We start from the raw sequence: 15671 nt of genomic DNA on the forward strand, positions 1-15671 counted from the left end.
CAGACCTAGAAGTGGTGATACTAAGGCAGAAGCAATGGAGAAGTCATATTTCCTGTACGAGTTGCCAAAAGGTGTACCACCTTATTATTAAATTACTCTGGATTTAGAGAAAGATGTTGGAAGTTTTTCCCCACTTGGTTAGACTATAATAAATTTAGTTTAATCCTTTATCCAATTGTAAGCAAACAAAGTTTGCATCTGAAGTATCTTCAGGACTGAGGCAACTCGTAGTAAACTTAATGCATAGTATTATACATGCCTGCAAGGAGATGTGCTTTGCATTATGGAGATACTGAGACAAGGAGTGATGAGAGTTTGGTCCACCTTTACCACGAGTTGCCTCAGTACTGAAGATATTTCATGCATAAACTTTGTTTGCTTACACTTGGATAAAGGATTAAACTAAATTTATTATAGTCTAACTAAGTGGGAAAAAACTTCAAACTAACTCCCTTTCTTCATAAAACACTGTGCACATATTCATATGGAGAATAAACATAAGAAATAAGAAGTCTCGCTGATTAGGTCATTGTTAATCATGATTATCATTGTTATTATTATGTGACATCTCAAAGAAGTCCAAGGACTCATCGTTGGAGGGCATGCTAGTTTACTACACAACTCATTGCCTCCTCTACTTAATCATCTAACTCACTCCTCCAATTATGCTTGTTAAAAACACAGGAATAAACTGAAAAGAAGTGATCACCATTCAATTTAGAGCAAGATGATATTATTATTATTATCACATTAACCTCCATGGAGTCAGCTGACTCATCATTTTTAACATAATTATCATATTGAACCTTGAATGCCTTAATCCTTTCCTTCATGGTTACACACTGATCAGAATTCATCATAAAAATTATGGAAACAAGTATCATGTTAGAGTTTTATATATGCTAACATGGTACTTGTTTCCATAATTTTTATGATGAACTCCTTATCACTCGGCATTCACAGTCTATTCCACTTACCCACAATACTCCATTTAAAAAATCTACTCCTCACGCCTCTCTTTACCATGCCATTATACAACTGCCAGAGATGACCTCTAGTTCTGTTCTTCTCACCTTCCACTCACTTTATAATTTGTGCTTTGTTAATGCAAATATCCTCTCTTTAATTTGAACATCTCTCTCATATCACATCTTTTCTGCCCATCTACCAAACTCATCAATTTACATTCCTCAATCTCTCCCCATAACACACATTCCAGAATATTGTAATTGCTTTAGGCATTCATCTCTGGACATTCTCCAATGTTTTTTACGCCAAAATAAAAACTAAATTACTGTATCTGACAGTAATTGAAATGGGAACTGAGCAATGCTTTATCCATCCATTTCTCTTCAGTCTGAGAATCCCCTAATCAATAGTTTTAGGCAATTTTAATGCAGCCTGCTTGAAACTCCTCTGATGCATCCCCTAAAGGAAAGCATTTTATGTCTGTAGATATGTATGATCTCTGGGCCAGTTTGCTGTTTTGACAGATGAAAAACCCAAATTTCTAGGAGAGGAAAAAACTGCACCTTTGTATGAGACCTGCTAACTCATGCTTATTTGAAAAGCCTGGATAAAGATTTTTGCATTAGAGGCAGGATTCAAACTCAGTTCTTTCCATCCAAAAGCTCCATCCAAACCAGCAGATCTAAGGAAGATCACTAGTGCTTTATATGGACTCACAATTAACTCCTTATTCTTACTTGTCTATGCACTTCCTATCATAGCAGTAATGTAATGTGTGGTCTTCACAACACTTACAGCTTGTTCTCTAAGCTTCTGCCCATGGTTAGTCATTCACCCACTATACCTTGAATCTTATTCACATCCTGAAGCACAGTTCCACCAATACACTTTACAGCGTTATATCACTATACCTCAAAATATAACATCTTACTGATAAAGTCTATTCAGGTTTTCCTGATGGAAATAACATCAGCAGTGCTTCTGAACGGAATTGTCTTCAGCAAATAAGTGCAGATACCCCAGTCAATCTAGAAATATCATTAATAAATAAGTTAAGCAGCAGGAAACCCATGAACAAAACTCTAGAGCACCTTCCTTCCCCCCCCCCAGACACCGTCCCATCATTTAGAAAGCAAATCTCCAATCCATCTAACCAATATAGTATCTGTTCCATCATCGCAATTTGTGCATCAACAATCATGTGATAACCTATCAGATGCTTTTGCAAATCCAAGAATATCACTGTGTGTGAATCTTCCTTATCCAATGCATTTGTCAGCTAATCATAAAATGCAAGTAGATTGCTAAAACAAGGCAAACCCATTCTGATAGTCCTAACTCTTTCTTGAGGATGCTTTAAATACTGGTGTTATATTTTCTTCTCTAATTGCTGTGATAGAACAGTGGAAGATCCATTACATTTTCATAACAGTATGAAATTAAATCATTTACAATAAACTTAATAATAAAAAACACCTCTAAGTAATTGGCAAATTAAAAATTGATGACTTTTAATTTATAACTGCAATTTTAAATTATTATTATTATTATTACATGACACCTCCAAGGAGTCCAAAGACTCATCGAGGGAGTGCACATAGTCGACAACGTTCTGTCTCCACTACTCAGTCCACCAACTACAACAAACTGCAACTACCACCATCATCTACACTGCCTACACTACTAACAATGTCATCTACTACCATCACCTACACTACCAACAATGCCATCTACTACCATCACCTACACTACCAACAATGCCATCTACTGCCCACCACTAGTATTTTCACAGACAATTACAAACATCCATGCCTACAATGGGATTTGAACCAGCAGCCGTTTGGCTGGAAAGCAGATACACTGACCACTCGACCAACCAGGCCAGCAATTCACAGTCAAATATTTTATATTTAAAATTTATTAATTTCTCATCAAAAATTTTGCAAAATGGTAACTGTATGATTTCAAAAAACCCTATAAAAAAAAAAAAGATGTAACAGTAAGCTAACACTCTTATAAAAAATAATTGGGACATTTTTATATTACTCAAGCCTCCTGATCCAGAACTGTGGAATGGACCAATCAAAGGATACTATGTGGGATATAAAATGTACAATTCAGAAGATCCATACCTTTACAAAACATTAGAAGTGAGTCACGGAACTAGAGAAGAGGTTCTTCTTACTCAGCTTCAAAAATATACAAGATACAGCATTTTAGTGCAAGCATATAATTCAATGGGAGCTGGACCTCGTTCTGATGAAGTCATAGTTAGAACAATGGAAGATGGTAAGTTTACAGATAGTAAAGATATATTCATTATTCCCTTTTATAATATTTTGTAGTAAGATTTCAGGTAGTCTTTTATGCATTCATTAGTTTCAGTTGACTTACATGTAACTACTGAAGACTGACTGCTTATGTGCATGCTAATCAGTTAGTAATTTATAAAGATAATATTCATAATAATGCTAAATGGTATAAACAAAACCAAGAGGAAAAATATATGTATTAAACTCACTAATATTTTACCAGTTTTCTACCCAGCATCATCAGAGCACAATGATAACTGTAAGAGGAACACAGCACTAAATTAAGTAACTATAGAAACAATTGAAATGTATAAGAGTGATGAATTGCACTTGAATGGTTTTATTGTGAGTCATTTGGAGAGACTGCTCAGGAATACAGAGAATTAATCTGAGCAAGTAAGAAGAGATGTGAAAGAACAGGAGAGTAGGGAAGGAGATATTGAAGCAGTGCTTATGAATGAGGAAATAGGCAGCATGAGTGCAGAGAAAACAAGTTTGCAAGCCAGATAGGGAGACTCAAGGTGGACAGAGGAACACAGCCTGAGAAAGGTTGATTCTGAAAAAGGGAAGGGGATGACATGGGTTAAGGGAAAACAGTTAGATTTGAAAACAGTCAGATAACATCCTGACAGTAATTATTATTATTATTAGAGTAGGCATACAAATGGCTACACAGTGATATCGCTGCTCCTGTTTTTATAGTTGCAAAGTGGTTCGTTCTAACCCCTGTTTTTAATTTAAAAGTGTTGTAAAGTAATTCTACTTGTCACGCTGAAGACAGTGATATATAATTCACCGAAATCAGCTAAATAGAATCCAAATTTTAAGTGCTTAAAATGGATCACAGCATTGACTGTGGTCACCAATGAGCGAAGAACAAAGGACATTGCTATCCTTACAGAAATCATATATCCTGTAGGAAATGCCTTAGGAATCTTCACTTTACATGTTCTGGCCTTTCAAAAACAACCTGGAAACGTAAATCCATTGCAAAACATGAGAAATGGAAGTGCTTATACTGCAGGGAGAACAAAGAAAAAATGCTGCCACCACCTATGGCACAGCTGATGATATCGGAAGCAAAATCAGATGATGAACTCAACTAGAAAAAAGGTTTAAAGACCATAAAAGCCAGCTTAGTAGATCTTGTCCAAAAACTCTTTGATAAGCAGAACAAGCGAATAACAAAAAAATTTAGCGAATATGAGGATTTTGTTAATATAATAATCTAACAGTGGAAGAAGTCTTGCAAACGGTAAAAGTCATAAAAATCTGTGTTAACATACTAACTGACAGGCAACATAATTTGATGAAAGAGGCCTCTGAACTCCGTCAAGAACTTAATTCCCTAAAACTACAATACGAAATTTGAAATCAGCAACAGTATAAAAAAGATCTTGTCATAAATGATCTTACTGAAACTGACTTACTGAAACCTACATAAAATCTCAGAGAGGTAGTTTTAAAGTTTGGCCATGCAATTGACATCCCCCTACAGCATAATGACATTCAGATCATAAATCAGATTCCCAGGAATAGCAAAAAAACAAGGCTCATCGCAACCTGCACCAGTCATAGTTCATCTTACAAGCAAATCCACAAGAGACAATCTCATAAAAGCCAGCAGACTGAAAAAACCAGTTGCCAAGGACTTAAATACATCGCGAGGCAATACACAAATCTTCCTATCTGAGTATTTAACACCTCTGATCCACAAAAAAATTATCAGTTTTTGTGGATCAGAGATGTCAAGATATTCTTGAAGAAGTCACAAACTTCAAAGTCAATACAAATCAAAATCTCAGAAGACATAGTAGGCTGCTACAGTGAAAACAAAAGACTCCTAAATATGATACGAGGGTAGTCTGACAAGTTCACAGCCTCGACCATAGATGGCAACACTATTGGCAAGATTTTTATTTTGTAAGTTGGTACATCTGTCATAAGCAACCATGCGAAATTGCATGTCAAACTACTTGATAGAATGGCTGAAGCAAAAGTGTTGTCTGTATCCCTTGAAATGGATAAAATTGAGTATTGTGAAGTTATTTTTTTATTTAGCATATCATGTACAGGTCTCAGGATAATACATACAAATTACATAAAACAGCATAAAAATAATTGTAAAAATCATCTTGAAAGGGGTACACTAGGTTCAATTGATTAAACATCAAAATTAAGAATCAGGAGTCAGAGTTTAATCCTTAAATCCTGGATCCACTCCAGGGATTCTGGGGTCAGTTTAAACAAGTCCTCTTTAGAACCTGTGAATGAGTAGATAGGGCACTCGAGTACGATGTGATTGATAGTCTGGATCCCTCTTCCACATTCAGAGTTTGGAGGTATCGGACCAGCTCCATTTATGTAAGTGATGCTTACATCTCCAATGTCCTGTTCTGATCCGATTTAAAGTGGTCCAGACATGTCTAGGGAGATTGAAGCCCTCCAGATGAGATGTCGGATTTGAAATGGGAATTGGAAGATTGGAGGTACATTGAAACCAATACTCTCCCCATGACTCACATAAGTTGAAGTTCTGGTCGTTTATTTGTATTGCACTCCTCCAGGCAGGGTGCCTGGATTTCAGTCCTTATGAAGTATAGAAGGAAATGTCTTGGTGGATAGGCAAGGAACTGTTTCCAATTCTTTTGGTCCATAATTTGCTTAAGGCTTGGGTCCTGTGGAGCGAGGGAGGGGCTATATTACTGAGAGTTGGGAGCCAGTAGCCAGGAGTAGATCTTAAAGCAAGAGATTATCCTCATAGTTTGATTCAGCTTTACACCGACTAAAGAAGCGTGTGCGCTGTTCAGCCACACAGGAGCATAATGCTCTGCTGTAGAATAGACCAAAGACAGTGCGGTAGTACACAGTGTGTTGGCATCAGCACCTCAAGAAGTACCAGCAAGTTTATGCATTATATTATTACGAATTTTTAATTTTCTAGCAATATTTTCTAGATGATATTTAAATATCAGACTTCTGTCTAGAGTAACGCCTAGGTATTTTGAATGATTGTGAAATTTCACCTGTTTATTTCTGAAGTAAACTTTTGGGATATAGTTGGCCTGGATATTACTTAAATGAAAGGATGCTACTTCAGTTTTGTTCAGGTTAGGTTGTAATCGCCATCATTTAAAGTATTTATCAAGTACAGCCAGATCTTCAGTTAAGGTGTTCTCAGCTTTTGGGAATGTTGAATGTTGAGTTGCAATGGCAATATCGTCAGCATACATGAATCTCCGTGATGCTATCTCTGGGATATCACTAATATAATAAGTTAAAGAGCAATGGGGCAAGAATTTTTAATCTTTTTAACCATTTTTAATCTTAAAGAATTTACTTTTGGATTCATTGAGAGACACTTGTATCCATTTTTAAGATAAGACACTCTCTCCACACTGTGTTATAGGCAGCAGAGAGATCCACGAATACCACTATTGTTTTCAATTGTTTTTCATAACCGTTCTCTATAAAGGTTGCCAAGGCCAGTACTTGGCTGCAACAACTTCTGTCAGGTTTGAAGCCAGCCTGTTCCTGTGGAGTTCTGTTATGTATACTTGAAGAAATTCTGTTATATAGCATTCTTTCGAGAAGTTTCAGGCAGATGCTTAACAAGGCGATAGGATGGTAGTTGGAAGCAATTGTAGGGTCTTTGCCAGGTTTTAAGACAGCAATGATTTTAGATCTTTTAAAAATTGATGGAAGTATGCCAGAGTCCAGGATATTATTGTACATAGCAGTAAGCCATTTAATAGTTTTTGGTCCACTCTTAATGAATTCAGGGTAGATGTTATCGAGTCCAGCCATCTTCCCAGTCCTCAATGAGTTAACTGCCAGGGTAAGTTCCTGGGAAGTGAAAGCCTAAGATAGTGATGATGGTGGAAGATCTGTTTTAAGATTTTTTAGTTTTTTGTTTCACCTCTCTTGCAGCTGCTCTATCTTGAGGATATTTAGTCATTGAGACTATATGCGGCCTTTTTGGCCGCCATTATCGTCTGCAGAACAGAAGCACAAATTAGGGTTATATCCTCTTTCCCATCTAGAGGAGAGAGATAGCTCGGTTTATCTTTGTCATCAAAGATCAAATAGAGGTTCTGATTTTCCATCCAGTTCACTAGTAGGGTACCATTTAGGTCATCCTTTCTATAGCCCCAAAGGGAGTGATGACTATTGAAATCTCCCAGGATTATGCTTGGATGTTGTTGCTGGGACAGTACTTGATCAGGCCATTTAGCTAAGGGAGATTTATACATGTTGGTTATAGTATAAGCAGATATTATAATAGATACACTATATATGTCCTTGCTGGTGCTTGGTTCACAGATCTTTTAATTAGAAATGTCATATTTTATATATGTTGCCACACCATATTTGGGATGGTTTATGCAGTTAATCATATTGTAACCATATATTTTCCCTCTCGTTAGTAGATCTAGATCATTCTTAGTGTGAGTTTCCTGTATTACAACTACATCTATTTGATGATAATTCAGGATCTTAGTAAGAACTTCGCATTTAGCCCTACTTATGGCTTCTATGTTTAATTGGCATATTTTTAAGAGTGAGCCCATATTCTTGATTCTCAGATCCTCAGTAGGTGTGTGTCGGTTATCTGAGAGCCTATTTCCGTGAGTCCTGCTAGGAGAGTATGGATCCATCTGTTGCTGTAGACTATTTAGCGTTATCCAGGGGCACCATAAGGAGGCGGTCTATGTTACACCCCATTGTGCAGTTATAAAATTCTTTGTAAAAGAAGGTTTAATGCCTAAAGAAATTCATTCGAAGTTCATAAAAGTTTATGGGCATTCTCTCCTTCATTTTCTGCAATTAAGAAATGGGCTGCCGAGTTTAAACATTGCCGTACCAGCCTTGAAGATGATCCATGTGAGCGACATCCAAAAAATGTAACAACACCAGAAATCATTGATCAAGTGTACGATATGGTATTGGATGACTGGCGAGTCAAAGTGCGTGAAATGTCTGCGACTATAGGCATTTCAAAAGAACGTGTAGGATATATTTTGCATGAAGAATTGCAAATGAAAAAGCTTTGTGCAAGATGGATGCCACACTTGCTCATAGCAGATCAAAAATGCACACTCACGTGAAAATCTCTGATTAGAAGATCTCTGAAAGAATAAAACTGATTTTGTGCGCCAATTTATTACTATGAATGAGATTTGGATTCACCATTACACACCAGAATCCAAACAGCAGTCAAAACAGTGGACAGAAGCCGGTTGTTCAGTGCCAAAGAAGAGAAAATCGGTTCCATCAGCAGGAAAGGTCATAGCATTGGTGTTTTGGGACACTAAAAAGACATTTTGTTTATTAATTATCTTGAAAAGGGTAAAACAGTAACTGGGCAATTTTATTCCAATCTTTTAACCAGACTAGATGAAAAAATTCATGAGAAAAGACTCGGTTTGCAGAAGAAAAAAATCATCTTTCATCAGGACAATGCACCGGCCCACAAAGGTGTTTTGGCAATGGAAAAATTAAGGGATCTGCACTATGCATTGTTGGAACATTCACCCTATTCTCCAGATTTGACTCCCTCTGATTTCTATCTCTTCCTCGCTGGTCAGTGTTTTTCTTCGAATCAAGAGGTGATTGCAGCTGTAGAGGGTATTTTTCAGATCTTACTGAGAAGCACTAGAGGAATGGGATAATGATGCTGGAGCATTGCTGGAATAAATGTTTTAGTCTTAAGGGAGATTATATTGAAAAATAAAAATAATTTTGAAATTATAAATTCATTTTTTCATTGTTAGGCCGAGAACTTTTTCAGACCACCCTCATAGAACAAAAAGAAGACCTCACTACCACAAAATATGAATGTAAACTGTCAGACAGATGTAATAACACCAGAATAATATGTACTTTTGACTCACTTGATGCATGGAAGTAGCATATAGTTCAAACGAGAGGACTCTCCATCCTGCATATAAACATCAGAAGCATCCAAATACATTGGTCAATGTTACAGGCTTATCTGAAGAATTATGCCAGTGTTATTGATATACTAGTCCTAACAGAAGTATCTGTTACTAATGATGAAGCAACTGCCTTCTATTATTTATTGTGGGTGGGATATCAATATTTATCAAACATAAATTAATAGCAAAAGAAACTGTTTAACAGTTTGAGCATGCTGAAATCCTTTGCATCGTAATCGTTAAAACCACCAGTCACCCCTTAGTACCAAATGCTATTTACAAGTCACCAAACTTAAACATGATAAAATTTTTGCATGAACTAAATTGTTGGCTTTCATGCCAAGAATTATGCTCAACTGAATACTTAATGATAATCGGTGATATAAACGTAAATATTGTAAATGAAAACCATAACAACACTCTACAATACCTAGATATGCTATCTATGTATAAACCTAATACCAACCATAACATTATGTACTAGAGAAGAAATAGTCAGAAATGCTATCACTGCTTCTTGCTTAGATCATATATTACACTGCAGCAGTCATAAAGTGCAAAGTAGCAGATCTGAAACCATACAACACAGCTTCATGAAAGGCGCTGTCTATCCAACAACAACTAGCAAATGACTAAAAAAATACTTTGTAGACTCCATCCAAGAACTACAGAGAAATATCCCTTCAATCTCAAATGTGATCAGCTTGGACCACAAGCAAAACAAACATTATGGTTCCCAACCACTCTCTCTGTAATACAAGAAATCACACCAAAAAAAGACCCAGGTATTGATGGTATAAGACCAAGGATATCAAGCAACATGCAACTAGCCTAGGCCCTATCCTACTAAAATTAATAAATAAAACATTTAAAACCAGACAGATACCAAGCATGTTTAAGATGGCCATCATCACACCCATATAAAAAAACATGGAAAACGAAATTGAATCAATAATTATAGACCCATAGCAACACTACTGATTATGAATTAAATTGTGGAGCAGACTGTACTAAGGAAACTTGCAACATATACAGAGAACTTTCATATTAATCCCAAAGCACAATACTGTTTTCAGAAAAATAACTGAACAGCATCCCTCTTGGAAGATTTTATGGACGTAATTAATACAGCCTTAGATAAAAACAAAATTGCTGTGACAGTCTATCGATTTGACTAAAGCATTTGACACACTCGCACATCAAACCTTATTAGTAAAGCTAAGACATGTTGGAATAGATGGGCTTCAGCACAAGTGGTTTAGAAACTATCTTCAGAATAGAAAACAGATCACATGTATCAGGTCAAACCACAGTAAAGAGCTACCAGTAACCTGTGAAGTGCCACAGGGGGCTGTTCTCTCCCCAACTCTATTCAACATTTATATGTATGATATTAATCAGCTATCTCTCAAAGGCAAGATCTTCCAATACGCAGACAATGCAGCTATAATATCCATCCATAATAATGCAAGCATAGCGCAAACAAATATGCAGCATAACATAAATCTACTCATTGACTGACTCACCAAAAACTCCATGCACCTAAACTGACAAGACAAAATTAATGATATTCAGAAATCCACTAACTCAACACCAGCTGATTATATATATATATATATATATATATATATATAACCATCCAATATAAAAAACACACACAACAGTAAAACCACTAGCATCACTCAGGTTGAAACAATACAATACGTTGGAATTTACTTTGATGCCGATACGAACTGGAATAGCCACATAAACCATCTGAAAATCAAACTCCCAAGAATAAATGGCAAAGTGACTTGAGTGTCTAGGCTAGTGTCGTGAGAAGTAGTGGTGTGTAAAGAGGGCTCCTGTTTCAGACAAGTTTTTGAAATAATTAATAGTATATGAGTATGTGTTCATGAGTAAGAGTAGCTATAAAAGTTGTGCGCTTGCAGTGTTATGGGTGTGTGGGATTTTTTATACAGGTTTATTTACAAATTTTTTGAAATTAGGGCTAAGTATACTAATCGGCGAAGCAATATGGTGGCAGCTTTGTCCATGCAGGAATTCATTGATTTCAGTCATTTTGCGAAATCTGAGTGTGCTATATCTATGCATTTGATTACATAGACAAATTGTGGATATTTAAGGTGGCTGGAAGGAGAGTGTGTGCAAAGTGTGGACTTCATGAGTACCAATATTTAGATGGCACTCATCAAGGTGTTAGATGAGAAACTGATAGAAATGGACGGCATAAAAGAGCAGAGAAAAAGTGTTAAAAAAAGTTTTGAAAAAGAGAACAAGCTATGGTAAGAAAGACAGAAGTTGGAAAACAAGATGCAGTTGGAGACATGGTGGTGAATGGCATTGACTGTGAACAAGAATGTATGACACAGGGTTCGAAAGTTTGAAAATTCAAAAGACTAGATGAGAGTGAAATTGTGATGCAAGGTTCGAAAGTTCAAAAATTCAAAAGCATGAATGACAGCAAAAAGTGTGATGCAAGATTCGAAAGTTGAATTGGGTAAGATGAGGCAAGAGATAAAATGGATGCAGAATGAAATTAAGAGAATTCGAGGTGCGCTGGACGAGGGGATGCATGAGCAGCATTAGAACATACAATGAGGGAACAGGCATGCAAGACAGACAGGGAAACAGAGAAGCTCAGGGTGGATAGAGCAACACAGCATGAGAAAGGTGAATGCTCCAAGGGATGCGAATGCATGTGTAGACTGGAAAGGAATGGGATGACCCGGGATGAAGAGGAACACTTGGGTTTCAAGAGGGTTCTAAAATTAATACGCAGAAAGTGAAATGGCTTCATTTGAGCATGGAAAAATCACATCATATGAGTGGTATCAGTGGAACTAACTGTAGATCCAGGAATCAGCTGCTGTGTTTGTAAACAAATCCTAGAAGTGTAAGAAACAAGTCAGATGAAATAGTTGCATTAATTGAGTCTGTTCACCGAAAAATTGTTGGAATAATTGAAACATGTTTGGATGAGAATGATTTCCTGACAGAAACAGAGATGGAAGGGTATGATGTGTTTCGTGAGGATAGAAAGGACAAAAAAGGAAGTGGGAGTGCTATTGATGATAGAGAAAGAATTAAGTCGTAAAAAGTAGAGATGCAAAAGGGAAATAGTGTCAGTGGTTTGAGGCAGTGTGGTGTGAGATAGAGATCAACAGAATGAAATACTTAGTGGGGTGTTGTTATAGACCTGGTAATGTGGATGGTAATGACTATGAAATGTATAATCAAATCAGCCAAGCAAATAAGAAAAGATTGATTATTATAGGTGATTTTAACTATGGCAATATGTTTTGTGAGGATAGAAGGGATAAAAAAGGGAGGGGGAGTGTTTTTGATGATAGAGAAAGAGTTATGTCCATACAAAGTAGAGATGCAAGAGGGAAATAGTGCCAGTGGTTTTGAGGCAGTATAGTGAGATAGAGGTGAATGGAATTAAATACTTTGTTGGATGTTGTTGTAGACCAGGTAATGTGGATGGTGGTGATAATTAAATGTATAATTAAATTAGTCAAGCAAATAAGAAAAGGGTGATCATTATTGGTGATTTTAATTATGGCAATATAGACTGGAATGATGAGATAGCAACTGGAATCTATAAAGAAAATGAGTTTCTTGAGTTTTTGAGGGATAACTACCTCAGACAGTATATAACAGACAGCACACAAGGATTGAGGGTCTTGGATTTGGTCATCTCATCAGAGGATGTAATTATAAATGAGGTGTCAAATCATCCACAAATTGGTGAGAATGACCATGAGGTGATCACCTGGGTGGTTGCCAGCAGTGTGAGGACCTCTGTGAGAAAAGGGTATATGTGGAACTACAAGGGGGGGGGGGGGTTGATTATGAAGAGCTCAGGAGACAGCTTGCAGGTGTAGCATGGAATGAGGAGTTAGCTGGAAAAGAGATCAATGCAGCTTGGGAGATTTTCAAAAACTATCTAGTAGATGCAATGTCTAAGTGTATTCCAAGGGTCAGAAGGTTAAATAAGGTAGGTGTGAGCTGGATGAATAAAGAGATTAAGCAGTGATACAGGATACAGAGAAAGAGGGCATTGTGGAGGCAGCATAAGAGAAGTGGAAATAACCAATTCCGTTAGGTCTACAAAGATCAGCAAGCAGGGTGACTTGGTTGGTGAGGGTAGCTAGAAGAGAGGTATGAACAGCAGTTAGCTAATGAAGCCCTAAAGAATCCTAAGGAGTTCTTCCGATATGTAGTGAGCAAAAGAAAGAATGATTATGGAAGGATGACATTGATAGGAGAAAATGGTATAAAGAGAGCTGTTCCAGAAGATATAGTGAAGATATTTAACGAGCAGTTGATAAAGGTCTTTCAATCTTGTGAATGTGACTTCATGGAAAGATTGAGAGAAGTAGATGATGGGAAGGAGAGACTGACTGTAAGTGATAAAGAGGTGTATGGGTAGTTGAGTAAACTAGATGTTAATAAGGCTGTAGGACTTGATAATATATCACCACGTATTCTGAAGGAGTCTTGCACTCTGTCAAGTCCCGAAGGAGGACAAGATTGTGACACTTCATAAAGGAGGTGATCGAACTCAAGCATCAAACTATATTCCTATCTGTGTGTCTGGTGTTGTGGTTAAGTTGTCAGAGAAGCTTGTGAGAACTAGGATCCGGTGTTGGGTTGACAACAATGGTATTATCTTTGATGGACAGAATGGATTTGCTAAGGGAAGGTCATGTTTTAGTTATCTACTTACTTATTACAATAAAGTGGCTGCTTCCTTGGACATAGCAGAAGGATACACAGTAATATATTTACATTTCGCAAAGGCTCTTGATAGAGTACCTCATGATAAGTTGACAGTCAAACTAGAGCAGATGGGATTAGATATTAGATTAGTGCATTGGATTAGAGACTGTCTATTTGATAGGTATCAACAAGTTGTGTATGGGGGAGCGATATCCAGGAAAAGGAAAGCCACTAGTGGAGTTCCTCAGGGGTCTGTTTTGGGGCCATTACTGTTTAACTTGTATATTAATGATATAGGTGAAGATTTGGATGGAGATATTCAGTTGTTTGCTGATGATGCAAAGTTGGGACGAACCATGAAGAGTAGTGAAGATGTTGTGGCCTTACAAAGACTTGAATAAATTGAGTGATTTGGCATGGAAATGGGGATGTGAGTTGAATGTTGCAAAATGTGAGGTTTTAAAATTTGGAAAACAAAGATGGGTTGCAGAATTTATGCTTGGTGAGGATATATTGTTGGAGGTGGAGGAAATAAGATATCTGGGGGTGATCGTGGATAAGGATCCAAAATTTAGGGGACACATAGACAAAATTATGAAGACAACACAAAGGCTTCTGGGAATGATGTGGAGGACACTGACTTGTAGAAGTAGGGAGATTCTTGTTCCGTTGTATGAGGCTTTGATTAGGCCACACGTGGACTATTGTGCCCAGATTTGGTAACCTGGTTTTCAGAAGGATGAAGAGATGTTGGAAAAGGGTCCATAGGCAATTGACCAAGGTAGTTTCTGAACTGGAATGTCGAGTGTGAGGAAAGATTGAGAAGATGTAATTTGCAGAGTCTGGTGGACAGGAGTAAGAGGGGAGATATGATAGAGACCTACAAGTTGGTAAGGGGTTGTTATAGGATCAATGCTGGAGAAGTTCTGCAGAAAATAGTGGGAGATTGGGGGGGGGGGGAAAGCCAGAGGTCTTCCCTGGAAACTGTATAAAGAGGGTGTGAGTAGGGTAGTGAGAGGCAGGTTTTTTTCGTGCAGAGTTGTAAATGATTGGAATGTCTTGCCTGAGAGTGTGGTGTCTGCAAGGAGTTTGAATGTGTTCAAGGCACGGTATGATGAAATGTGTGTGTGTGTGATAAAAGGACCTCCCAGATGAGTCTTTGAATCCGTGATGTCTTGGGGTAATAATAATAATAATAATAATATAGATTGGGGTGATGAGATAGCAACTGGAAGTAAAGAAATGAGTTTCTTGAGTTTTTGAGGGCAACTACCTCAGACAGTATATAACAGACAGCACACAAGGATTGAGGGTCTTGGATTTGATCATCTCATCAGAGGATGTAATTATAGATAAGGTGTCAAATCATCCTCTAGTTAGTGAGAGTGACCATGAAGTGATTACCTGGTAGGTGCCAGCAGTGTGTGAGAAAAAGGTGTATGTGGAATTACAAGGCTGGTGATTATTAAGAGCTTAGGAGACAGCTTGTAGGTGTAGCATGGAATGAGGAGTTAGCTGAAAAGAGATCAATGCAGCTTGGAAGATATTCAAGAACTTTCTAGTTGAAGCAATGTCTAAATGTAATCCAAGGGTCAGAAGGTTAAATAAGGTAGGTGTGAAATGGATGAATGAATATTAAGAATGAACTCCAGAAAAAAAAGGCATTATGGTGGCAGCATAAAAGAAGTGGTAATAACCAATTCCATGTGGATTACAAAGACCA

At 37.3% G+C, this 15671-nt stretch overlaps 1 protein-coding gene across 1 annotated transcript in view; it reads left to right on the forward strand.

Moving 5' to 3' along the window:
* Nucleotides 1-15671, forward strand: part of LOC150093941 (cell adhesion molecule Dscam1-like) — a 1598688-nt gene that overhangs the window by 856838 nt on the left and 726179 nt on the right. The window contains exon 16 of the mRNA XM_090412925.1: nt 3021-3258. Coding sequence (XP_090269051.1) covers nt 3021-3258 — 238 coding nt within the window. The remainder of the gene's footprint in view (nt 1-3020; nt 3259-15671) is intronic.

This window comes from Typopeltis vanoorti, chromosome 23 (assembly GCF_054136105.1).
Source record: "Typopeltis vanoorti isolate ZY-2024b chromosome 23, IOZ_Tvanoo_1.0, whole genome shotgun sequence".
NCBI classification, from domain to species: domain Eukaryota; kingdom Metazoa; phylum Arthropoda; class Arachnida; order Uropygi; family Thelyphonidae; genus Typopeltis; species Typopeltis vanoorti.